The following is a 27,611-nucleotide window of genomic DNA, read 5'->3' as shown; positions in this document are numbered from 1 at the left end:
AGTAGTAGACAGTAAGATAAGTAGGAAATAAAGTGGCCTGTAATTTATAATGTTAGTTTGTGGATTAGGTTTAAAAGCGATGTCTGAACTGTTTGGTCTTGTCTCAACACAAACACAAGCGCTAACAAAGTATAATCTGAACAACAGACTTCAACTTAAGCCAGAATTACTTACATCCATGGCAAATTTAGGTTTTCTTGTATGGAGGGCTGAAAATGACATTCAAAATTTAAAAGAAATAGCAGAGTAAATCAAACAATAAATTTAACTTGTACCCTATAATTGAAAAATAGAAAGCTTTGCCTCTTGTTTTATAATTCAATTCACTTTCACAGCAACTTAAACTGAACTTAATGAAATGTTTTCCAGAGAAGTAAGAACATAAAATCACAGTCAGCGTTATGAAGACTTCCCTTTTTGCAACTATTTCCCAATAGTTTCCAGACGATTTCTCAAGCTGACTTCTACTATCCATCCACCCATCCATCCATTTTCCGGTTACCCTTCTCCCTAACGGGGTCGTGAGGTGCTGGTGCCTATCTCCAGCTGTGTTCCAGACGAGAGGCGGGGTACACCCTGGACAGGTCGCCAGTCTATCGCAGGGTGTCTTCTACTACATTGGTCTAAATCTTTGTAAACCACAAAATAGATAACATCCATAACTGTCTACGGTTCATTTTGTATGATCCATAATGTATTAGAGACAGTTCTAAATCTAAAACATATAGCTTTCAAAGACTTGAAAATCCTTTAACTTAAAGTCAGTGCAGTTGTTTAAATGCTTGCTCTTTGAATTTTTAGTGACTTTCTATTAAGTTGTTATGCAAGTCAATGAGAAGCACCTGATGTTGATGACAAACGACAGTTGAACTTTTGGTTTTCTGATTAGCAATAGTCTTTCCCAAAAATGTCTTTTGCAACCACAGGAACGCACATTTACATTTACATTTACCATTTACGCACATATTTTCTTGTCTATTGGGATGCAAAGAAAAGGTCATAGGCAGAACATGGTGCAGAGGGTATCTTTCTTCAAATAAATTGCTCTTTCAGATTTCAGGAACTATATGGTAATTACTTGTTTGTCAGAAGCAAACAAACCAGACATGATGCTGACTAAATAGAAAGAATAAAAAAAAAGAGATGTGATGACGTGGCTTGTCGTGATGCGTCTCCGGATAAAAGCCCCCATCTCTACATCTTGACCAACACAACTTCTAGATTTTGTGTGGACATTACATGGATTAAGCATTCTCCTGGTGAAGAAAGTCTAAGAGGAATCATGAGGAGCACATGTGTTGTCACTGTGCTCCTACTGAAAATGCTACAGTGCCTGGCATTAGATGGTGCAGTATTCCAACTCTTGATTTCAATCTGTTTCAGATTTTTTTAAATAGCAGTAGTTGCATATGGAAATCTGTGTCTAATTATTGCTTGCATGTCTGTATAATATAGACAAAACATTTTCTAATAGCTAGCTACTGAAATATTGATAAGAACTTTTCATTTTTTAACAATTTCTCTTTTCAGATTCACCATTTCAACTTACCAACGCAGCTGGGTTTTGCTTGGTTAAAACGGACTCCATTTGCCAAGAACTACGCTGGACAACTGCTGACCGATTGCTGGTGCCTGGCAAAAATAAATGTCTGGGAGCCCAGGGAATAACTGTGATGAGTGAAGTAAGCCTCTACGATTGTGATGAAACCAGTGAGCTCCAAAAATGGAACTGTACGAATGGAACCATGCTCACCCTCCAAGCAAACACCGAACACAAGCTATTTATTGAGCTCCAAGCAGATAACAAAGCTGTACTGGTGACAACAGCAGGACCCAACAGCAAACTCACGATATCAGGGACATCCAGTGGAGCTTGCACAAGAACTTACAGAGGTATAAAACTGCATTTTTCACAAGATCCAAGTAACTAATTTTTAATCAGTATCAATTACAGTGCTTAATTGCAACAATTTTTTTGTGTTGTTTTTATTCATTTTTCAGAACTTTACACGATAGGAGGCAATGCAGCAGGAAGGCCCTGCATGTTCCCTTTCTTTTACGAAAACCAGTGGTACTCAAGTTGCACTTCGACTGACGCCCAAAATAACTGGTGCTCTGTTGAAACCAAATACGATCGTCAGATATGGGGCTTTTGCCCATCAAGCGGTGAGTACTGAGTACTTAGTGATATAGTATAGTCAGTGTTTTAAATGCTTACTGTAATGCCATTTTAAATTAAAAAAGCACTTTATCATTAGTGAATGTTGAGCTGTTTGAAAAAAACATGAGAAAAGTAAAATAACATAAATATGCCACCTCATTAAATTGGTAAATCGTCAAAAAGATGCCTCCCAAAGTATGGATTGAGGCTCTACTTGAGCCACCATACACAGATGTATATTTGTATAAATACTGATATTTCTAACGGCACTTGCTGGGTTTGAGTTTACAAACTTGAATTATTTCTCTCTGTAGCTAATCTATACAATGTAAATGTTACATTTCTTTGTAGAATTACTGAAGAAAAAACATTTATATGCTATTTAACCCTTAAGTGGTCACCCTGAGAATGTGTCCAAGTTATCTGATGTCCTCATGACAGAAAAAGTTGTTTTTTATTTTATTTAGTTAGATGAACTTGTATATTATGTTTTGCAGATAAGGACAGCTGGATCAAACATCCAGTAAGTGGAGCATTTTATCAACTGAACACCAATTCTGCTTTGACGTGGGCAGAGGCTGAAGCAAGCTGCAAGCAGCAGAGCGCCTCCTTGCTCACCATCAATGACCCCCACGAGCAGGCTTACATCACAGGTTCAACGACTTATAAGAACTCAGACTGGCAAGAAAATACATGAGCTCTTCATGGTCTTTCTTTTTAAATGTTCTTTTATTTCACCCATATAGTGTTGCTTGAGCCAGAAGGAACCCGCCAAGGATATAAACTTTGGACCGGGCTGACTCTGGATTCAGAACATGGCTGGAAGTGGTCTAATGGGGACCCTTTTCGTTACCTTAATTGGGATTCAGGTAGGATTTTTCAGTCTCATATTTTGATAAAAATCACAAGGTCCACAAATAGCTTTCCTTTAACTCTTCACAAACTTGTGTTGCTTTTGAGTTAATGTTCTTGTCATTTATATGCAACAACAAAGTCTCTGGACACAGCGTTGTATTTACACAATCATTTTCTCTCAAGATGAAAAACTAAATTACAAAATTAAACCCTGATGTGAAAAAATAGTTATGATAAGTTACAACATACCTAACATTTTCCATTATGTCGTTTTAGGACAACCAATCACCCATCCAGCATATACCTGTGGAATGATGGATGGAACCGTAGGGTACGCATGGCAAAATTCAATATGCAGCAAGGAATTTGGCTACATCTGCTACAGTAAAGGAGTTCTAGCTTCTCCAACGGCAGGTAAAATAATTTTTACTTGGAGAAATAAAATATGCTTATGATGTTGTGAACTTATATTTATTGCACCTTGTGGTTTACATTCTCCTTTTTGTGTTTCCTGCAATCAGTTCTTAACATGGGATATTGTTCAGCACCATGGGTTCCATACAATGGTCACTGCTTCCGACTTTATCGAAATGCCCAAAGCTGGTCTGGTGCTCAGCAGGCTTGTCGTAAAGACGGAGGGGATCTTGCAAGCATTCGCAATATGGAGGACCATAGTTTTATCACGTCAGAGCTTGGATATGGTACCCTTATTTTCATATCAATCTGTCTTCTGGAGGCTTCTTAGATTGGGGTTTTCTTACACTTGACAAACCATCCAATTGCTAAAATTCAAGCTAACTATTTTGTCTTTTCTTTTAATCACAATAAGGAATTTGCAAACTAAGCACATAAATTAAAGTTTATGAAGTCCTATAAACTAATGATAGATATTTAGATGTATAACGGCAATTCCTTTATTTATTTCTGCTGTCTGCAGCCTCCACTGATGAGCTTTGGATTGGACTCAATGACATTAAAACAGAAGGACTGTTTGACTGGTCTGACCACACCACAGTTACCTTCACTAGCTGGGAGGTTGGAAAACCACAAACTGCAACAAACCAAAACGATTGTGTTCTTGTCAGAGGAGAGGTGAGAAACATTATGTTCTCTTTTAAATGTGACACATTTGAATCTGGTCTGGTATGGTGAAGCTGGGCTACAAAGCAAAGAACTCAATTTACCAATGCATTTATAGTCACTCAACTTATTGAGATAGGTATATGAGCTTCTGACATAGAACACCAACTGTTTCTCTACATAGAAAAAAGTGGAGGTAGTTCATGGATTAGATCTGGTTCTAACCCATTTGGAGATTTTTCTAGTAAATCCCATTGACAGGAGAGCCAGAACTGATTGGAGGTATTACAGTCATTTTGAATAAATTAGAATATGCAATCCAATGAGTCTTGTTTGTCAGATTAAAAGTACCTTTTGACAATAACAACCTATAAGCAGGTATTAAACATACTTTTCATTAACCCAACATTTGTGTTTCCAAAAATAGTTTCATTGCTCTGATGTAATACTTTCATTAACTGTAAGTGGAAAATCATCATAATTTATAGAAATATACACAAAACATCCATCTGCATGTAATTAATCTATTCATTTGTTTCACTTATTAAGTTCCTAAAATAAACAAACTTTTCTACATTATTTTGAATGGGTCTGCATAGATCAAATCTGTGTATTTTGACAATATATTCAATCAATCAAATCAATCAAATTTTATTTGTACAGCAAATTTCAGCTACAAGGCATTTCAAAGTGCTTTACATTATAAACACAAAAATACAAAGTCGTGCAACATAGAATATTGTAAAACAAACTGTATTTTCTTTCTGTAGAACGGAAACTGGGCTGATCGTGACTGTAAGGAGACCCATGGCTTCATTTGTATGAAAACCAGTGCTTCTGAACCCAGTGGGGATGAAATACGGCAGGATGCAGGTTGCAAAACTGTGAGTGATTTTTTCCAAGTCTGGAAAAACATTTTTTTAAATATTTTATATGGCATAAAAGCAAAAGAGGGAAGATTTCAACAAAGTAAATAAAAAAACAAAACAGTTTTCATAAGTGATAGAATTAGAAATGCACAATTGTCAGATCAATATTTTGCTGCCTGTTATATTGTTTTGCATCTTGACACAGAAAGAGATTAAAATGTTCTTTTTTTTTTTCCTGAAAAGGGTTGGAAAAGATACGGCTCCTACTGTTACTTCATTGGAACGGAAAGAAAGACATTTGGAGACGCGAAAGAGGAATGCAAGAGATCAAATTCTTACTTGGCAGATGTTTCAAACAGGTATACATAGCCTACATATTTTTACAGGAATGTTAAAAAAAGAGAGCAAGAGAGAGAGAGAGGAAAAGAAAGAGAGAGTGAGGGAGGCAGATTTCTAACACCAAAGGGATTTTGTGATACAAACAAGCCATATCTGTTTAAAAGAAACATTGTTCAAAATCATAAAATACAATGAATTTTCTTGTAAGGATAAACAAATTAAGTGACATAAGAAGAAACAACTGGTCCTCTGAGATAAAGAAATGACAATTAAAAAGCTTTAAATGTATAAAAAAACCATGAAATATTACACCATGTTGTTCTGTATAATCTTAGACCTAGTAGGACGACATAGCAGCAACATCTCATTCATAAAATCTAGCTGTTTAACTAATGTGAAACATACTGTAGCTCTATCTTGTTATTTAAGAAATACCTTTACATTATTGCATCTAAATAGCACAGTATTTAGGACTAACACAACTAACTTAATCTTTATCTTTAGCTAAATTAACCTATTTTGTAGCTCAAAATCAAATATGTAAGTTAAATAACAAAAATTATTGTGGTAAATGGTTTATTATTTTATTGTCCATGTTTCCAGGGTGGATAATGCCTTCCTAGTCAGCTTGGTGGGCCTCAGATCCGAGAAACATTTCTGGTTAGGGCTTTCAAACCAGAAGAACCAAGATGTTTTTGAGTGGACCAGCACTGTGCCTGTGAGATATACTCACTGGAACAGGGAAATGCCAGGTACAAAACATCTATGTTCATATAATGTGTTTGAAAGTAACTTTTAAAATGACAGTTTTTAATGTTTTTGCCAACAAGGGCGCAACCAGGGTTGCGTCGCAATGACCACTGGTAGCACTGCGGGCCTCTGGGATGTTTTGCCGTGTACAAACAGAGAAAAGTACATCTGCAAATATCAAGCAGAAGGGACAGCTTTGACACCTGCACCAACGACTGCTCCCTCTGACCTTTGTGCAGAAGGATGGACCAAAATCTCATCAAGATATTTCTGCTTCAAGGTGAAATTTGACATTTTTAATGTATGCACTGCTAAACTGCAGTGATTTGTCAACATAAGCAATGTTAGTTAGAAAAAATGGCTGATTGCAATTTTGATTGTTTTAGGTTTTCAAATAATTGAAACACTAATAATAAAATCCTCAATGGCTGCTTTATTATAATTTGAAACCATAAATTTGCCTTTCTGAGATGAGAGTGTGATTCTTCTCTTTTAACTTGTTTGAGGCAACCTGCACATTTTCTCATAGTTTTGATGATGACAGTTAACTGATAAACAAAAGACATCAGAGGATGAACTGCAGTCTGATTGGAGACATCGCATTCACTTGAATTTTGCTCAGTAATAAAATGAGGGATGAATGAACACAGATAACAGGAGGTGAACGTCTTGTGTTTTTAGGTATTTGCGGAGGGTTCAGAGACAAAGTCATGGTTTGAGGCCAGGGACTACTGCAGAGCAATCGGAGGAGACCTACTAAGCTTCCACAGCGCTGCTGAGTTGAATTTGAATAAGCAATCATCTAGGTACAGCATGACTTTATTTATCTACTGCCATAAACAGCAATTTTTCAATGAGTTGCACCACAATGCTTTTTTACATCATTTTTTTTTTCTTTTTTTTGTTTGTTTGCCAAATGATCAGTATTTGCTAATAAGACTGAAATCACATTATGGATGAGAAATACCATGTAGCATGCTTACATTATAAAATGTGGTGTATGTGTGCCTTTACAGTGAAGCATATTTTTAGGGGTTGTCTGTAGTATCCCTCTGTGGAAGGCAAAACCGCAAGACAGACTTAAATAAGTTAATACATTTATTAAGCAAAGACAATATATTTAGAGATTAAGCAAGTGCAAAATTTTGAATTTAAGTTAGCAGAAATTCAGAGGTTGGTTGGAGGGACAAATCCATTGAAACTAGAGACTCTGAGCCTTTTATAGGAGTGCAGGGAACACGCACACATACTGTATTTGTGATCAGTGGTCTTACAAACCATGGTCTTTATCCATACTCATCCATATATGGCAGCCTGAGGAATGTGTAGGTCACCAAAACACTCTTGTATTTGCTACTGAAACTTAAATATATAATCTGTTTCCAGATCTCCCAACTACAGCAGATATTTAACACTCTGGATTGGACTTAGTGCCAGTGACCAGGGCACTGGTTTTGAGTGGAGTGACGGATCCCCAGTGAGTAAACAGATGCTTTTCTTTACAGGACTTCTAAATCTGTGACAAAACTATTTATGATCTTTATGATCCTTATCATAATGGTTTCCTTAACAGGTAAACTTTCAACACTGGAGAGATGGAGAGCCAAACAACAAAAACAATGTTGAATCTTGCGTTGAATTCTCTTCACGCGATTGGGGTCTATCAGGGTCTTGGAGTGATAATCAGTGTGAAGCGCCTAATGGCTGGGTTTGTCAGATCCGTACAGGTAAAAGGTGGCTAAGTTATATAACGTCATGCCTAGATACATTGAATGTTACCAAAGTTTGTGTTATAGTTCCCAATTATACCATATATTTTATTTCTGGTGTGCTTTCTATCTATATGTAGGGTTGACTCCGAAGTCACCCCCACCTCCTCCAACTCCAGGTAAGTGAATTATGTAATAACTTGAATACAATAACTCAGTTTTTAAATCTGAAACGCAATAGTCAACAAACTTTCTGGCAGTGATGCTAATAATGGTTGGCAAACCCTCAGACTGTGCACATTTTTGTTCTGACAAATTGAATATTACTTTTTGAAATTCACAAATCGCAACTGTGTCGTTAACAAACTGTAATCATGCTGGGTTCGACTGGTTCACTTCGGGTTCGGGTTGAATTTTCTCCTTGCAAAAAGAGTTTAAATCCTGAGAAACGCCTTTCTTTACATGTTTACATGTCTGCCAGAGTTTCACCTAGAAAAACTGCAAAGACCTGTGGTGGGAGCGTCATGATGATCCACCAACAGGCCACCATGTTTTTGTAGTAAAAAATGTCAAGTTTAATGGAAATGTAGAAATATTTTTCTCGGTCATTATAGGTTACTTGTTGACAATATTTATAGAGTCTTAAAAACAACAAATAAAAATTCAATTAAAATAAATAATATAATATGTTTGCACTTCTGTTAAATTCCAAGTAATTAACCAACAGATTTTCAAACTCCAGGTAATGCTGGTCATATTTAGAGCTGACTCCAGGCATACATGAACTAAGCAGCTGCGGAGGCATAAATGCTAACATTTTATCACAGATGTAGAATTTTAACATTTGTTTATTGAGAATGAAAATGTTAGATCTGATTTTATGATTCATGCATAGATTAAAAAAAAGTTTTTTATTTTATTTAACATTGAAATTTAAGATTTAAATGTGGTGTAAAATTTAATGAAGAATCTTTGTAGTTAGATTGTTGTGCTACCATAGCTATCATCTGACTTTAATGTTTTAAGCAAATTACGATCATCAGTGATTTTTTAAAGCTCTGCCAGTTAATCCAGGGCTACAATCTGCCTGTGTTGTATCAGACTTTACTTTTATAGAGTATCTAATGTGCATTATTTGCTATGGCAAATGCACAGATTACAACCGTACCGCTGACGGGTGGCTGGAATGGGGGGGAAATCAATACTTCATTGAAACCCGGAAAAGGGCCAATGACGATGCTCGGAAATCCTGCAGAGAGAAACATGCTGACCTTGTGACCATCAACAGCGAAGCAGAGCGTATTTTCCTGTGGAAACAGGTATGTTTATTGATTCTTTGATATGGCACATTTGCAATAGCTCATTAAGATATAACTACAATATCCAACAAAATTCAAATTTAGCTTGTCAAAAAGAAATCAATATTCACCACATTTCAGTAAAATTTTCATTTACTTTATATTAAAAATTCTGTGAACAGAGACTCTCAAAATCATTCAGGCTCTTTGAACTTGTTTGCATTTGATCATAAATATGTGAGATGTATTTTATTGGGATTTTGTGAGTTAAATTCACACAAATGTTCATGACATTGTGAAACTGAAGAAAAACAAAAGTAAAAGAAAAATAAAAATCTAAAAAGATTAATATTTGTTATAAGCCACCCTTTTATTTGTCAGTTTTAGTTGATCTTTTAAACGTCTGATCTGCAGATTCCACTTTTGCCCGATCCATATGTTTTTGTCTAAAAATTTAAATGAAATAGCGATAAAGTCTCTAAGTCTCCCTCATGGGATAGTAAACGGTGACAGTGAGGTTTAGGTAGGTATAATTGGTGGATAAGGTCGGTTTCCCATGTAAGTTTTGGATGATCTCCCAAAACTAAGAAAATCAGTGGTAAGCATTTTGTAAGCATTTTTGCATCTCTGCCTCAAGCTAAAAAGCACCTGAGATTGGAGTGTAGATTTATCTTTCAGCATGAGAGAGGAGAGCTAAAATAGCTTACAGCATGTAATGTGTTTTGCCCTGGCTCAATAATAGATGAAACCTAAAATCCATGACCCAGGATTAAACATTTCTTCCTACAGACATTTTTACTGTGCTATTTTATAAAAAAGAATGAATTCCTCATTTGACTGAGCTAAATGACAAACTTAATGAATTGCCCAAAAAATTAGGTGATATGCAGCAGGATTAGAATTGTATTTGCCTTTTGCAAAGTTCACTGAAGTTCACAATGTTATGAATTTACACAAGTTATTCACTTCTGAATTTCTTGTTACATTTCTCTTACATATTCTCCTGCACTCATAAACTAAAATGAGCCTTTGTTTGAGTGTAGATATCCAATCATTCTGATTCTTTCTGGATTGGACTAACTGTGGATCTTGACAAGTCATTCCAGTAAGTTTATGTTCCAAACATATTTGGGAAAAAATGAATATCTGTTTGCAAGCTTTCTTTCAAAGCATTATAACTAAATATAATGGTAACAGAGCAGATTAATGGATTAGTGTATTTTTCTTTGCATACTTGACCTCGTCTTTTCTTGCTTTAAGATGGATGGATGGTTCTCCAGTGATTTATCAAATGTGGGATGAAGGACAACCTAATTTTATTAATTTTGATGAAAACTGTGTTGTCATGAAAACGTTCAATGGTGAGTAGATAACTAAATGAAAGTAACTGAAAAAACTATTTTATATGTGTTGTTAGAATATGAGCCTTGATAATTTGGGAACATTTTAATTGGAATGACCGTGATGTAATCATTAGATCTTAGATGGTTTGAAGTTTGACTTCTACGGTGATTTACTTTTGTCTTGTGACTAAAAAGAACTTTTATTATTTTGTCCTTCTGATTGCATTTTTTAGATAATGAAGTAAGAGAATAGGGTATTGTAGAAAAATGGTTCACCAACTTTTACTCATTCAAAAAATATAGACAAAACTAAGACCAGGGGAGGGATATGAACAATTAACAAAATAGTTATTATTATTATAATGCAATAATAATACTATTGGTACTTTTTTACTTTATCATTTCACATACATCTACACCCGTAGATTTTCTTCTTACTTATTGTATTTTTATTTTAAGGGCCAGTACAGAAAGGTTCAAATCAGAACAATGATGAAGAAATCAGAAAAATTAAATAACAAACTATCTGTAAAAATATGTAAATATGAATACTTTGGTAAATGTCACCAATCCCTATGTATATACACACAAAATCGTGAAATGCATATCGTGGCTTCCTGACTTATCATTTATGGTTTCACAGGGTTCTGGCATGATTACAACTGTGGATTTGAATTTGGCTCTATTTGTAAGCGCAGTAGCTCACCTCCTGTCAATGCCACCGTGGCTCCTACAGTCCCACCTCAAGGTAACTGCAAAGAAGGCTGGAAGAGGATCAACTCCAAGGTGAGATTTGGCAGCATTTCAGTTTTATACCTTGAGAATATCTGAGAATATCCTTCTGTTGGAGCTAGATCGAATGCATTCGGTTGGAATATACACAAATTGTAACTTAATTTCTTATGGCTCAATTTCAGTGTTACAAGATCATATATAGTATATAAGTAGGTAACATGGTTCAATGCAAGGCAACAATGTCAAGAGATGGGAGGAACTTGGCCTCTATTCCCTCAAGACATGAGCAAGGTGGTTTTCTCATGACAGTTTTGAACATTTACTTCAGTTCAAGTTATTTGCTACAAATATATTTACCTTAGTATTTTGCTAAGTTTTCTAGTCATCAGCCTTGCTGTAGTTAGGCTTTGTATTTGACTACTAACCACCCTCACTAGAAATATTGTTTGCAGGTCTAAACATGATTAAACTGGAATGCAAAGTGATGGGAATTTCCATGCCAATCAGAAAAGCCAGAAATTTATTATGTTATTGATTTGAAATTGTCTGGGACTTTAACGAATGTTTTCTGTTTTCAGTTTTTTTAGTGTCTGAAATGGCGAACACACCAAATAGAGACCTGTGGATTGGTTTTCAGAGCTCGTATGGCAATGGGTTTTACTGGACCGATGGACGGCCAAAGTCTTATGTCAATCTTGATAATTCTGTAAGTTAACATTGTATGTTTGTGTTGTCAATTTGAAAATGTTATTACTCAAACAATTAATTAAATATAACATTTTGTGTTATGTTTTATTAGCGAAATAGGCATTCACCCCTTTCACACCATTATTGTTATATGGTATAAAACATTCATCTTTCTTTGTACAAAATCAGTAGTTTTACAATTTGTCAGAATCCTTTTGATGAAGACGTAAGTAATTCTTAGATTATTTACGTTTGAATACACAAAAACCATTCCTTTTGCTAGTGAAACAAGCTTCGCTCTGACCCACTGGCAGAAAATTACGTCCTAATAGTGAGGGCTGGTCTACCAGGGACTGAATAAAGAAAATGTGACTGAATAGATATGATCTCTCCCTGTAATTCTGATCACATCTCCCTCAGTTTTCCCCTGCGGGGAACAAAAAATATTCTCTGATTCTCAGGTGTACAGATTATAATAACCTTCAAATGTTGCTTTATTTTGCAGTTGTATATTGCATTTCGAAACGAGGTGAGTATTTTCTAAAATGTAATTCTTACCATTTTACACTTAATTACCATCTTTTTTGATCTACATTTGCTGGGTTGTCATTTCTAACAGAAAAAATGTGCTGTGATCAACGGTAATCCTTCATATGGACTTGGAAAATGGATACCTAAATCCTGCAATGACACCAATGGATTTATATGTTTAAGTGGCTTACGTAAGTCATTTAACGTGGTTCCTGCTGATGGTTTTCAAAACAGTAAAATTTTCACTTACTTGCATACTACACCTTTCTGTCCCACTTTCAACCTTCAGTCCAGGTCTAGTTTATTTCTCTCTGCTAAAAAACAGCAAATGATTAGTAAAATTGTAATAAAATTTGCATAATTAATACTTGTAAATAGGAATCCATAGTTGTGAATTGATTTGTGTAACCTTGTAAAGAGAATTTTTTTTTCTTTTCTTTGGCTGATTGGCCAATCACAAGAACTTTTTATAACCATTTTGTTTGCACAATCCTTCTACTTTGCTCCAGATGTCCAATTTACTAGGTGTGAAGTGAAGTTACTTCTAAGTTAGATATTTGACAGATATTGCCCTTATGTCTCACTACAGTCAGCAATGGCTTCTCATGCAGTGTGCTGTCACAGCATGAGATACGTCACTTGGGAAGACTCACTGTACTTATGCAGAATGCATTGATTCAATAAAAGACCACCAACAAATTCCAGTTGGTAGAATCACCATAAACAGCAAGACCTCAAACCCTAAACTCAAAAGCTTCCAAGTGACCCAAAAAGTGATACTGAATTATGTTACTACTCTACACTACTGAGATACACCTGATTCTATGAGATTCTATGAATCTCCTACTGAACTTTTCTGTAATCTTAGTGGATCGTTACATTTTTAATTGACCTAGCATTGACCAATCAGCTGTAAAATTTAGTACCTGCAGGTGGAAACTCACACCAAAGCATGAGAGTTTTTTATTTGCACCAGTAAAAAAAATATTAACTAAAAGAACTTGAGGAATTATTTTTTACAAATAAATTTTTTACACAAATTATTTTCTAAGGATGCAAAAAATGTTTCTCCATTTTATTTTACAAGGTTACACAACTCATGCATTCTGATTACAAGTAGATAGTATTTAATTATAATCATTTCTATTTAAATGTATACATTTTTAAATGCACATTTTTGCAATGACATAAGTACTATGATTGAAAACTAAAAAATTATTACTTATCATTTCTATTCTTAAACAGAACCAAATACACCTGAAACAACTACACCATCAAATCCAGAGAATTACTTCAAAATCCTAAATGATTCCATCAAGCTTGTCACCCAGCAAAAGAGTTGGTCTGATGCTCAGAAGACCTGTGAAGCTGACGGTGCCAAACTGGTCAGTGTACGGAGTGAGTGGACACAGGCTTACATTGAGCTGCTGGCTTTGAATCTTAAACGTCCTCTGTGGATTGGACTCAATAAAAACCAGGTATGGTCTTTACAGCCTCTAAAAGCAAACATTTATTCTAGATTCCATTCAAACATATTAGATGTAATGCTTTCATAACAAAATGCTCACAGGGAATTGTGAAATGCAAATTTTTACAGGTACAAGACCTGTCTGATGTATTAAGTGGAAATATGAATTTCAGTTTGATCAGTTGAAAAATGTTTAACAGATATTTTAGATATTTAACAACGTTTAACCCTTTTTACCAAATTACACTGAATGTTTCTCAGCCTGTTTTATTTTCAAAACAAGATACTTGTTGATTATCTATGTAACCAACGTTTACTTAACACAAAAGTTTAGGTCATTGAGCCATATGTATTATCTCTTTTTTATTTTTTGGATGTTTTTTTTTTTTACTTTCAGACTAATAACTACTTCCAATACATAGAGGGCTGGCCATTACTTTTCACCCGCTGGGATAGGAATGAACCACGTATAGGGGGAATTTGTGTTTATGTGGATGTTAATGGAAAATGGAAAACCAGTGATTGCAATCACAACTTCGGCAGTGTTTGCATGAAGTCCACAGGTGAAGGCAAACTAAATATATTCTAAATAAACATATAAGCAAAAACATCCCTTAATTTGCTTAAATCTGCATTTTACTGTTTAAATTTCTTCTATTTTGCTATGTAATGACAAATAAATTTTAATAAAACGTTTTTCAATTATTAAATAAGTAATTTGTACCACTGTTTATGTAATACACAGACACACACCGCCAGAAGTTAATCAGACGATTATCCTGGAATTTGTCCAGAAGACCCATATCCAGGTAGGACTGGATACGGGGCTTCTCTGCTTTCATATGGCCGAAGTCGGTTGCAGACCTGGAAACCTTTCAGAAATTTTTGCTACCTATTTTTCTCTGAAGAGAAAGAGTGGCAAGATGCAACTACTAGCTGTCTGTCACATGGTAGGTGTCTTCTGTGAAAAATCCTTTCTGCAGTAGTGAAAATTGATTTTGCATTCACAAAAAATTAACTACTGGTGTGTTCTGTGAAGGTGGAACCCTTGCCAGCATTGGAGATCCCTGGGAACAGGATTTCATACTTAATAACATTAAAACATTTCAAAACTCATATACATCTTATTGGCTGGGCCTGTTCAAAACTACTAAAGGTAATGAACATCACAAAAAGGCAGTGTTAAAGGAAAAATTATCTGAACATGTGTCTTCCATGTTTTACAAAAATAATTTTACACTGTAAAATATTTGAGCCACATTTAGTTGTGTCTACTGTCTTCAACTCAGTCAATTACATTTAGCGAGTTTTAGATTTTGAACCTACATGTGTGAGTTTGTGAAATATAAACTTACTGTAGTAAGTTGTGTCAACTTTTTTTATGAATCTTTTCAAACCTCTAAGTTTTTAATTTAGCACTTATAAAAACTGCAAGCGGAAAAAGACAGGAGTGGGAACTGTTTCCCAGAATGCTTAGCAGCATGTCTTTTTATCCCGAGATGGAATTGTGTTAGATTGATCTGAGTCTTGTGTTTTATTAAGGAAAATGTCTATTTTCAGCAATCCTTAGCTTACAAAGCTTGAGGATAATGTCCTGTTCACACTGAATATTTGAGAGCAGAATGCATCGTAATGTTTAATGAAATTTATCACCAGATCAAAAATTTTGTTCATGCAATTTGAAGCAAGAATTTAAATTATTCTAAAGTAATTATTTAACCATTTAGCTAATTAAGTAGTTAGCTAAATAATTTTGTGTTATTGTGAGTGAAAATATAGAGAAATGTGTGCTCTTTAACTAGATGAAGACAGTTATTTTTTTCATATTGTGAAATAGTTTGATTTAAATTGCAGCATTCAGTTAAAAATCACAATTCAAGACCAATAAACTTAAAAAACAATGTTTATGAACTTTACTTTCAGAATTAAAACCAAAATAATTTTCATGTTTACTGAAATTGCATTTTCAAGGCACCTTCAAATGTTTTACAATGTATTTGTGTAATTTATTATTTATTTCTATTTTTAAACATTTTAGTTATTCCATAAATTACAGCAAATAATGAAATAAATATCTGTCTATCCCCAGGAGAATGGATGTGGTTGGATAAGACGGTCATGGATTTTGAAAACTGGCAAGAGTATCCGATTTACTACTTCGGCATGATTAGTGTATCAGACGGGAAATGGCATACAGGGTTTCAATGGCAAAAAAGACCATACATCTGTAAAGCAGCCAAAGGTAAAAACTTTACAATGAATTAAATCTCAACTATCAAAATCACTTCAATAGCATTTCAGACACTTCCCTTGCTGTAGTAAAAAGATCATAGTGTAATTAATTTTATTGTCTTTGGTCTTATATTTTCTTTACAATGTAAACTTGATATTTACACTGTATCAAATGAAATATTTCTGGTACATTTCCTCAGTTTTTTAAACTTTGTCCATTTGTTTGACTTTGTTAAAGATCATATTGATACCTCTTTCATTCTTTTGAGGAAAATAGCTGCCTAAAAGCTGACATTTCACAGTAAAAGCCACATAGACAAACATGGTCCTCTCAACATTACAGTGCAAGTAATTTAGAATTTGTTAGCAGCATGCAAATAATTTCTACCAATTAAAACGAAACCAAATCTGCAATATATTTTGATAAGGTTTTCTTTTTCTTTCCAGTGTTACCTCCAAAGCCATCACCCAAACCAAGTGAGTCATGCTTTCATCTTTTTCTATTTGGAATTTTTTTTTCTTTCTCTTCATCTACTTTTTTTTCTCTGCAGATGTTGCCATTGATCCTCAAGGTCGGGGTCACACAGCTTTAGTAGCTGTGTTTGTCATTGCTGGGATCGCAATGGGAGCAGGTATTGCTTTCTTCCTGTTCAAGAAGTCTGGTCGTCAGATGACTCTCATACCAATCCCTGGAGGGTTAACGGCCTTTGACAACCCGCTTTTCAGCAGCAACCAGTCACAGAAAAATTTGGTGGACACTAAAAAACTGCTGGGGAACGCAGATGAAGATAACAGTCAACCTGCAATAACTATATAATTGTAAAAGACAGCAGATGGTGCATGGACGTATTCTCTGTTATGGCTGCTTAGGATCAATGTAAATGCAAAGAATGATTTATACAAGAAGATGGTGTAACAATTAATTAACTGGAATGTTAATTCAAGTAGCTTGGATGTATATTGTATTCTAACTACTGCAAAAGTTTAATTGCCTACTGAGAAAGAAGACATGAACACTCGTTGACTCAAAGTAGTCATTCATTTAGAAATGATGCAACACCTCTCCAAATATTATTATTAGAAAAATGTGTTTGCTAAAAAAATCAAACAAGACAGAATTCACAAAAGGTAGAAAGTCTCTATAGATGTTTGATTGTAATTCAATTCCCAGCATGGAGAAAATGCAAAGTTATACAGTTGGTAGGTCAGAGCATTCTCTGACTAACAAAGGAAGTTATCTTGCTACACTTCCTATGTGATTTGTGCAGATGTAAGGTGTTTTTTTGCAGTCCTGCAAAAGCACTTAAGACCATTGGTTTCTATCTTTGCTGACAGTCTTCCAGTAGGAAATGAACTTATGAACTTAGCTTCCTTGCATCTTTAATGTTGCAATGTGTAAGTTTCACTTCAGCAGTCAATATGTAATGTTATTCTGAAACCAGGATATGTCTAGAAGCATAAGGTCAAAAGGCACCAAATGAGTAAATGATGAATCAAGTGAATGTGATCAATAAATGACAATTAACAAGTATTTTTTCCAACAGTTACAAAAACAATCATTGCAAGAGATTATACATTTTGAAATACTGATGTTATATGTTGTAATATTTACAATTGATTGAAAAATGACTTATGGGAAAGTATACACTTAGCAATAATTATTGTGAAAGCCTTGTCCTGCCTTTGCGGCCAGTATGTTCCTACTAGTATTGGTAAAGAGGAATAATCTTTGGAGAGGTTTTAAGTGTTTGGAGCTCAGAAGGACTTCCTGCCATCACCCTAATCTTTAGCTTCCTCCACAAATTCTTTGTTAGTTTTATGCAACAAATCTTATTCCACTTTGAAACATTAATATGTAGAGAAAAATAAAACATTGCTTTAGATCTATATTTGACATGGTAATCAGTTATATTATGCTTAACAAGAGAAATCCATCAATATTTTTGATGGATTGAAGCTCAGGATGATTTAGGATGATTATCTTAGCAAATAAATATGTTGTAAAAAAAAATCTAATTAACAAAACTTCCTGTCAACTTGTTGCTTTGGTAAAAAGAAAAAAAAGTAAATAAATAAAATGGAATTTGCTAGTAAAGCTATTCATTTTTTTTGTTTTATTTTCATTTTTACAAAGTTGGCCATTTTGTATAATAAGTGGGATTTATATAGAAGGAATTTCCCTGATCTTAAATGTGTCCGAATGATAACTTTGATTATTTTCTTGACTGTATAATTTTATTGATAAATTAGATCTGTTTTGTAAAGTGCCTTAAAATGACCTTTGTTTGAAATAGGCCTTATATGAATAAAATAAAAATGAATGAAAGTGAATTGATGTAATTTGTGAATTCAAATTAAATTGGAAATAAAATGCTTTGGCGCTTGGACTACGGCAGAAGATGTGTGTGCTGAGAATCCAAAACTTATGGTTCCGATTCTATCTTCCTCCTGCCACATGTTGGTGTCGGGCAAAGCACTGAACTCAAAGGTGTTTGAGGCAGAGCAGCTGAATGTTTTACAGATTAACTGTCTCCTAGTATACAGTCACAAAATAGTTAAAAAATATATCTATATATTATATATTGATCTAAGACAAGTAACAAGTTATAATAATGAAAAAGCTGGTTTCCAAAGTGAGCCAGGGCAGCTTTGCTCTACAAAATTAATATCTGGAAATGGTAGCTATTAACAGAAGTTCACATTTGACATCAGAATAGACAGATGCATAAATAAAATATCAATCTTTATCCACCTGAGTTACTTGCATGAGTGTCTGTCTGTGTGTGTTAATTTATCATCTGGGATAACAAGACGTTTCAAATATGAAAAGAATTGAATCATGCATCTCCCCAGGGAGGCAAGGAGTGGGTAGCCTTGAAATGAATCACAAAGAAGTTCTTTTTACCTGGACAAACACTTTCAGTGTTTTGGTGATCCCGATGTGCCCTCTCAAAATCTGAATAGTTGCTTTTCTTTGAAAATAATCATGAAAATTGTTTTGTTCCTTTATTGTTTTATTTATTTTTGGTTTGTTTTTTTAAATTAAAACTCAGCAAGAGCTATTATAATGCTCAAAGTGTTTCTTGGACAACACAACACACTTGAATGTGAACTTTAAGCATTAACTGAATCAAATGAGGAAATCAAAAAATTGGGTTTGAGAAATTAAAAATGACAGTCAGCATTCTGAAGACTTCCTTTTTGCAAAACTTGCAAAAAGGAAGGATTTTAGTTACCTAAGGCAAAGTGATTTGATTTACTATTAAATTGTGCTGTGCACATTAAACTGCAGTTTGACTCATTTCCTGTTTTTTTGGATTTTTTACGTCAGATTAAAAAAAAAAACAGAGAAATTGTGAAAAGCTTAAGACATTTACCCCTAAGGTGAGTTTATAAAAATGTACCTTTCTGAATTTATTTCAGTGCTTTGTTTTGTTGTGTTGAGTCCTGCATTAAATTTAGGATGATTATCTTAGCAAATAAACATGTTGTAAATTATTTCAAGTTATTAAATAGGTTAAATGTTTTTTTGTTTTTTTTTAATAATACACTTCACACTGAAATACTTGAAAATGTGTTGATCTGATTTTAATCAAAAAATAAATAAGTATGAAACAAAACTGTCAGAATTCTGACTTTAAGGAAAACCTTGAAAAGGAGATTTAGTGACGTGTTGCAGCGGAATAAGTCAGTGACTAAATCCTTCCCTTTTCTGAAATCTCTAACATCACTTCTACATTTTCTGCAGGCAACATATGGATTAAATGCTCAGCTTTGGGGCATTTTAAAGGTTCATAATGCATGGCTTGTATGTGATCCTGGGGCTTCTTTTTGCACATTCCCATTTTTTGGAATCAAATGGTACAGTATTCCCACTTTTGATAGCAGGATGTTTGTGAGTTTCTGTTAAAATGCATGGGTCTAAGCTTTGTTTTCAACCATTGCACATGGATATTTGAAACAGTTTAACACCAGAATATTATTTTTAATCAGCTATTGTTATTGAATTGTAGACTTTTTTTTTCCCTATTACTTATTTTAGTTACTCATGGAACTGTTTTGAACAATTTCTCTTTTGAGATTCACCATTTCAGCTTACCAACACAGGCACAGAATTTTGCTTAGTTAAAGCTGGCAGCAGGTGCGACGACATACGCTGGACAACTGGCAATCGACTGCTGGTTCCCAGGGTGAATAAATGCCTTGGAGTTCAGGGAAAAAGTGTCGGGAATCAAGTGAGCCTGTACAACTGTTATGAAACAAGTGAACTCCAAAAGTGGGAATGTAAATGAAACGGTGCTTGCCCTCCAAGGCCAGGAGCTTTATATGGAGCTCAGAGCAGATAACCAAGCTGTACTATCAAAATCAATGGGACCCAACAGCCAACTCACCATTTCAGGGATATCTAGTGGAGCTTGCACAAGAACCTATAGAGGTAGGAGACTCTCTTGCTGTTTTTCTTTATTGTTCAAGGCTGAGTGGTCTATTGTGACCTTACTGTTTGTTGTAAGGCTCAGTACTTCTTTAATTAGAAGGATTTAAGTGTGTTCATTTAATCAATGAGAGTCAATGAATGGTTCCATCTATGCCCTCATTTTATAAAGGCTGCAGTGCATCGTTTATTTTCTTTGTCTCCTCCAAATCTGATGTCCAATTCTTACAAGAATTCATGAGATGTTACATTTTTGTCAGTAACTGTATATGGTAAAATCCAATGCTTTTAAATTACAAAAACTGAAATAAATATTGGAAATGCTTCCTATAAATGCATGTATAATGTTTTATTGAGACTTGGAAAAGTTGCAGAGCTGTAATTTGCTTGGTAACTTAATTTGACAAGCAAATCCCCCTTTGATGGTATGAATTAGAATTTGTAGTTTGCTTCTATTTTTGTGAAAAACAAGTGAATTAGGCTGTGTGGAGATAACACTGTAGAGTTAAAGAGCAATAAACAGTATGAAAGAATAGTGTACATTCAAAATGACTGTTTCACCTATGAGTGCATTATAAAATGGGAAGCATAAAACTGCATCAGCTTGGGAGTAGAAACATGTCAGTCATCCATGTAAGAATCTTTGTGCCACTGACGTGCTTCTCTGTCTCTGATTCGATCCCTGTCGCTCTCCCTGTCCTTGTATCTGTCTCTGTCCCGATCTCTGCCCTGGTGGTTGTAGTTGTGATGGTTGTGTGCAGGATAGAGGTCTGCATGGTGTGTCCGTGTTGGGATACGCTGGTGATGCCTCTGATGTCGGTTGCGTTCGTTGTGCTCCTGCTCGTAGCCCTCCCTGTCATGCAGCTGGCCACGGTGGTGTTGGTGATGATGGTGATAATGGTGGTGGTTGCTACTGTGGTGGTGATGGTTATGTCCCCGGTGGTTGTAGTGTATTTCCTCCTCATTGCCCTCCACCTCCACTTCCTCCACCTCGTCCTCCCTCTCCTCATACAGGGGTCTCCTTGGAGGCCTCTGGCTGTAATCTCTACCTGACTTTGCATTCACATCACCAGATATTTGGCTGTGCTGTGCGTGGCTGTGGTGTTCCATCCGTCGGTGGTGGTGGTGGTGGTGATGGTGGTGGGTGTGCTGCGATCTTTTTGGTTCTGTCCTCAGATGTCGCTCCTCTTCTTCCTTTCTTTGGCCTTTTTCAACTCTGTCCTCCTGATCTGGGGCGGGTGGGGTCTCCTTGTCTGGGTGGTTCTCATGTGAACCCTTCCTCTTGGAGGCAGCCTGCTTCTTACTCTTCTGCTCATCCTTAAAGGAAAAGGACCAGATGAATATCATTTAACTAGTCACACAATAAAATTAAGTAACTTGCAATTCCAAATCACAGAGACGATGTGGAAAGATCAATGTGAACAATGAAAACAATGTGAGGAAGATGGTGACAAATTTTCAAAATGATAAGATGGATCATTTTCATTTCCAGCTCAAATGTAAACGTTGACCTGGATTTCTTCTGGATTTGTTTAAAAGAACAAACATTCTTTTGTAAACGTGTTTAAACTATGGTTAAATCCTCACATGAGTAGAAAACCGAGACTTTCAGTTGCTTCCATTAACTGTTAATAGTTTACATAACCGCTGGTCAGCTCACTGAGATAATCTATTCTGGTGACAATGGCTGTCATTATGTGGGCAGGCTTAAATAAAATTATTTCGATCAAGCAGTCATCTAACTATAACAGGCTACAAATTACTGACATTACATAAAATCACGTATTTGAGGTTCTACATTTTTTCCATAACTAAAAAACGATAACAGTTATATTTCAATAACTCACTCACCAGTTGTTGGCTTATTTCATTTCTTCTTCAACTTTGCATAGTAATAGGATGAGAAGACATGAAATTAAAATGTTAGGTGGACTGGTGGAAACATACAGATGAAGCAAAAATAATGTTAAAAAAATCTAGTTTCTCTAAATTTAAACAAATATCTGTACACATCACATGAATGAGATGAAGTTTGATGAAATGAGGTGATATAAAATAGTATTTTTTATATTTCTGTATGATTTCACTGTATGAATTGTTTTTTATGCACCGGTACTGTTGCTGGAGAGGCAGGCAATGTGTTCTCAGCCAGCTGTGCTACAAGTGCATTTGAAGGCTCCATCTCTGGCGGATGCGTTGCTTTCCAGTAAGATTCAAGGTAATCCGCGATGTGCTCACAGGCATCAGTAAGCTGGTTCTCGTCTAATATGACATCAAACATTTCCTACAGACAATAAATGGTGAGAAAGAAATAGAACAAACATGAACACCTGGATGCATTGGAGAGCATAGTAAATGTGTGTTAGGATGTTTAATGAAGGAGTAAGTTTACTGAAAACTATAGCTGTACTGTGTGTGTCAAAAACTATTTAGAAAAATTAAATCCAGAAAAAATAATACTGCAATGAATAGAACTTCACTGGTGGTCAAGTAAGGCTGGATTTAAGACTGATAAAAAAATCCCCCAAAAAACAGGATTTGTTATTTTACTGCATGTTAAGGCTACTCAGCATTGATTTTAACAACGTATCAACGTAACAACTTGCAGATTAAAAAATGACTTGACATCATTACACGGCATTAACCAGATCTTTATCTCTTCAACAGAAAAAAAAGCAGTTGTCGTTTTTAACAATTTCCAGCAGATGGCGCTCACCGGCGGACACTGGGCCAGCTTGTCTGCTGCCACAAGTTGGACGTTAAGATGTTTGGTTTGAGATTTTCCTCTTGTCTTGATAAGTCTTGTCAGCACCTACACAAGGCAAAATAGAACACAACTTTAAAAAAAAGTAAGTATCCAGTTTTTTTTGACCAATACAGGGCAAAAAGTACAGATTTAGAGAAATGCATTCTATCAGGATGAATGACTGATGAAACCTACTCTTGGTGAAGATATCTTCACATAAACAAGAATTGGAGCAAGCGAAGTCTTGGACACTTGCAGTGGATGATTAATTGTGTCTGCATCCAAAATGACAAGCTGCATGCTCTGGGCCAGCTCAAATATACGCTCCACCTCCCCTTGGATCTGGGCTGCAGAAACAGAAAATGTAAACTTCCAACTCTAAGACAACATAAAATATAGATGATGTAACAAGATCTCCCTGGAAAACCCTAAATATGACAGCACACATATTGAGACTGGCAACAGTAGGAATGTTCTAGATCTTTATACCTTTATTCTCATATTTTATATTATTTTCTACTATTATAGAAAAACTGTTACAGTAACTTTAAACAATTCAATGACAATAATAAATTTAAAAAGTTGCCTTTTTTTAAATAAATGTTAATTTGCTGTGAAGATTATTTTAGGTTTAAATCTGTTTAACACTTCATTCAACACATACAGTCTGGCTTCATAAGAAGCTTAAATTATTTACAAAAGATTTTCTGCTTTACTTGAACTTGTAAATAACTAATAAACAGAGCAAATGACAATTGACATCAGAAATAAAAAGCATGTAAAGAAATAGCATGTTCCAAACAACAAAAGAAAACAAGACCTTGGCAGCTTTCACCAAAAGCCTAAATATTTAGTTTTTTGTTCTTATTATATGTATAATTTTTTCCCACCACAAAGGTAGATGCGTCAAGATTTCTTCAACTCATGGCAGGGGTAATATTAAACTTGTCCACTAGAGGGAGCTGGAAAGGACATCAAGTTTTAGTCCTAAAACATATCCGACAACCCACTCACACAAAAGCACTTCAATGCACTTTGGCTACATATTTCAAAGCTGTAAAGGATGAAGTCAGTTTTTGTGTACATGGACTATAAATGAAGCACACAGAAGTGAGAGGGTACCAGCAGCTGATACAAACATGAGGTAAATGAGAACAGAAAGGAGGTGGAGCTGTCAAAAACACAAGGACAACCAGTGCTTTCAGTCATACATACCGGCAGCATCTGGGATGAGACGGCAATGAGAGAGACAAGAGAAAAGCAAGTAAATCTTATCCCTGCTCTTGTTTTAACTGATTTCCTCCTCCTCTATTGAAATGGATAGAAAGGATCAGAGGGTAGACAGGGAGACGGTTGTGACTATTCTACAGTATAAAGATAAAAAACAAAAACAAAAAAGAAACATCTGCTTGGTTTGAACAAGATGAAACTTCCTAAAACCACGAAGTTTTCTAACTGACTGAGATTGTGCTGGTTCTGATAGAAATATATGAGAATAAGCAAAGCATAGCAGCTGCAGATCTGTTGATGCTGTTGTTAGGTCTGATTGGCAAGCATCATCCTTTTAGCCATTAATATTTGCAGTAAATATATTTTGTAGCATGGTGAACCTGCTAAAAACAAGTAACTATTGTTTAAAACATTTATTACATCCACTATGTCTGGAAGATAAAAGCAAATAATGTTTCTTTTTAGTCATTTGCTCCTCAAAGCAGGAACATGCAAGCTAAAAGTTGCTGAGCAAGAAACAAGAAAAAGCATCAAAGGTCTCAAAGCTCTGAGGATCACAGTCAGATTAGGAACCCACTCAATCCACTCAAACCAAAGTAAGCCTGATCTGTGGAGGCTACAGGCTAGTTATTCACTATGGTGTTAGTGGCAAAGCAGCTTTCATGAGACATTCGGTAAAAGCAAAGTCACAAAAGTCTATCTCTACCTTGGACACTTGCATCAGAAAAAACCGTGACTCATTTGGAGTCTGGGTTTTCTAGATTTACTAACGGTTCTCTGAAACATCCTTGCTATAACCCACATCTCTGAGATAACAGTACAAATATAGTCAAAAGAGTAGAACACCCATCATGGTTCCAGATTTAGGATATGCTTGATTTAACTTTGTGGCAACTCTGTGTATTTAAGGCAAAAACTGAGCAGCAATGTAAGCCAAAAAACAAAAATAGCTTTGACACATTCATTTCAAATTAATTTAGATAGTATGAGAAAATTAATTAGGACTTTAAAAATATGGGGGATGCCACAAGGGAAGTCAAGTTTTCCAGAAAGCAATTATATTAACTTGTTTTGGAATTGATTTAGTTGTCTTTTCCATGATGAAGCTATTGGAGTTGTGTTTTATCCATGTATCCCTTTTAACATTTAAGTCACAGACATGCGAACAGAAAAAAAAGAGACATTAGCATAATCACACTTTGTATTTCAATCTTGCACATGCATGGCTTTAAATTTTGCAGTGATTACAATTATATATATATTAATGATTCGGTTTAATTCTGCTGCCACACAAACTTGACCAATTAAATTTACTGAGTCAATTAAATTCTTTTGTTACAAAAGTATTCTGTAGTAAAATATACTACAGAATACTGTAGTACTACAGAATATAATACTACTGAATACTTTATGTATGACCAAAGTCATGCATAAAATAATGGCAGTAATTGCTGCAAAGCTGAATAAAGATCTACCAAACCATAAAGTGGGATTAGCTTCATACAAACAGTTCTTCCACTTTGACTAGATCTTTGGTTGATACATAATGCCAGTGGAGTCTATTTATTGCTGTGTACACTTGACTATAAACTTCATTATTATAGGAGCTGATTTTTGTTACACTGTATATTGATGTATGGACTCAAAACTTTAAAAATATATATTATTTAGTCTGCTGACTAAATAATATATGCACTCTGTAAATTCCAGTGAAGCCGTTCTAAATTACACACCTTACAAAATATAGACCACAGCTGAACTTAAGAAAAGACAGTAATTATTTCACACTTTTTTTTTCTGAACAGTTATGATGACAGATACAGATCCAAAACAGGGTAAGTTAAACCTCTTAATGATTTGTGCAGTTTTTGATTACTTGCATTTTCTGCCAATATTACAGTCAAATTTCACTGAGTAAAACTTATCCCTGTCTGCTTGTTGCATGTGCAGAGCCTCAAGGAGGAGACGATCCACGCAGTCGTGCCCACACAAGTTTGGTGGTCGTGATGCTTATCGCCATCATCTCGACAATGACCGTTGTCGCTTTCTTGATCTACAAGAGATCTCCTCGTCCCTTCCCCACCTTTGACAATCCATTGTACTTCAATGGCGAAAAATCTCAGCCTGATGTGGTCGACACCAATACATTGATCGAGAATGCTGAAGTATCCGATATCCCCCAGAAAATCCAGAGCCCATTTTAATTCTGTGATTTAGGAGTTTTGCAGAAGTTGAAGTTGTGCAAACTAGTCTGAGATTAATTTTTCTGTAAACACAGCTATGCTTCAGTATTTTGTTTTTATTGCAAACAATAAATATTCAGTAATTTAACAATAACTGTATTTGTTCTTTCTCTACCTATGACAGAATGTATATATAATTGCTACATGTTAAGCTCTTTTTCTACATGCTGTTTATTGCTTTTACTGTTTGAATGTAAAATGGAGGACACACCCTATCAATGTTCAAAAAAGACATTAAACTGTTCATGATGATATACTGTTCATTTTTTTTTAATTTGTTTAGGGTTAAACAATGTCAGCACTGTAATTATTGGTTTCTTTAAATGAATTCTGCATAATGATAAAGAAAGGAGGGAGAATGTTTCTTCCACTGAAATCATGTTAGAGGAAGTCACAAAAACTTGGCATGTTTATATATGGCAGCTCTTTATTTAGTATGACACATTTTCATCAGAAAAGAAGACATTTTCTGTTAAATTCTGTCAAAGGAAATACCATTTAGACTGAATTTAGTGGCACTGCTTGTATGTTAAAAATGTAAAATGCATATCTTTAAAATACGTTAAGTGTATTTGTAATAAATGGATCCATAATATATGTTTCATGGACTGTACTCCAAGGTAGCACAATAGTGCTTAGTGCCAATATAAAGCAATAACTGTCTGTATAAGAACTACTACAGGCGAATGATACAAAACATTGGAAAAGTTTTAACTTTTGGTTAAAAGATAACACTGAATATTTGCTCCCCTGGATGTTTACAGTGAGTTTATTCCTCCGTTGAAAATAAATGTTCTTGAAAGTGTAACGCAGTTTTACCTTTCTATTTAATTTTCCAAAATGTATGTTCAATGGCAGACAGTCGTCTCACTGTACAAATAATCAGAATAGACCAATCACATG

At 35.0% G+C, this 27,611-nt stretch overlaps 1 protein-coding gene and 1 pseudogene across 1 annotated transcript; one reads left to right on the top strand and one right to left on the bottom strand.

Annotated features, from left to right (window-relative positions):
• The first annotated feature begins 1,235 nt into the window (after window positions 1-1,235).
• Window positions 1,236-17,366, top strand: LOC129362247 (macrophage mannose receptor 1-like; annotated as a pseudogene).
• Window positions 17,367-20,993: 3,627 nt separating this feature from the next.
• Window positions 20,994-24,459, bottom strand: LOC129361709 (voltage-dependent L-type calcium channel subunit beta-2-like). Its single transcript, XM_055032729.1, has 5 exons — window positions 24,451-24,459; window positions 23,431-23,613; window positions 23,206-23,301; window positions 22,600-22,773; window positions 20,994-21,806 (listed from the first exon to the last, which is right to left on the bottom strand). The coding sequence occupies exons 1-5, from the start codon at window positions 24,457-24,459 to the stop codon at window positions 21,111-21,113; spliced, it is 1,158 nt and encodes a 385-aa protein (XP_054888704.1). The 3' UTR covers window positions 20,994-21,110.
• Between the last annotated feature and the right edge of the window lie 3,152 nt (window positions 24,460-27,611).

The sequence above is a fragment of the Poeciliopsis prolifica genome, unplaced genomic scaffold (assembly GCF_027474105.1).
Source record: "Poeciliopsis prolifica strain line A6 unplaced genomic scaffold, Auburn_PproV2 SCAFFOLD008, whole genome shotgun sequence".
Taxonomy (NCBI): Eukaryota; Metazoa; Chordata; class Actinopteri; order Cyprinodontiformes; family Poeciliidae; genus Poeciliopsis; species Poeciliopsis prolifica.
Note: the sequence above shows the minus strand (reverse complement) of the source record. Positions and strands in the feature narration are given on the sequence as shown.

Excerpts from the sequence above, each read along its gene's own strand:
- LOC129361709 (XM_055032729.1), bottom strand. Across the intron at positions 22,774-23,205 it reads AGCTGGCCCAGTGTCCGCCG|GAAATGTTTGATGTCATATT; the intron begins GTGAGCGCCATC and ends TATTGTCTGTAG. Across the intron at positions 21,807-22,599 it reads CCTCTCCAGCAACAGTACCG|GATGAGCAGAAGAGTAAGAA; the intron begins GTGCATAAAAAA and ends TTTTCCTTTAAG.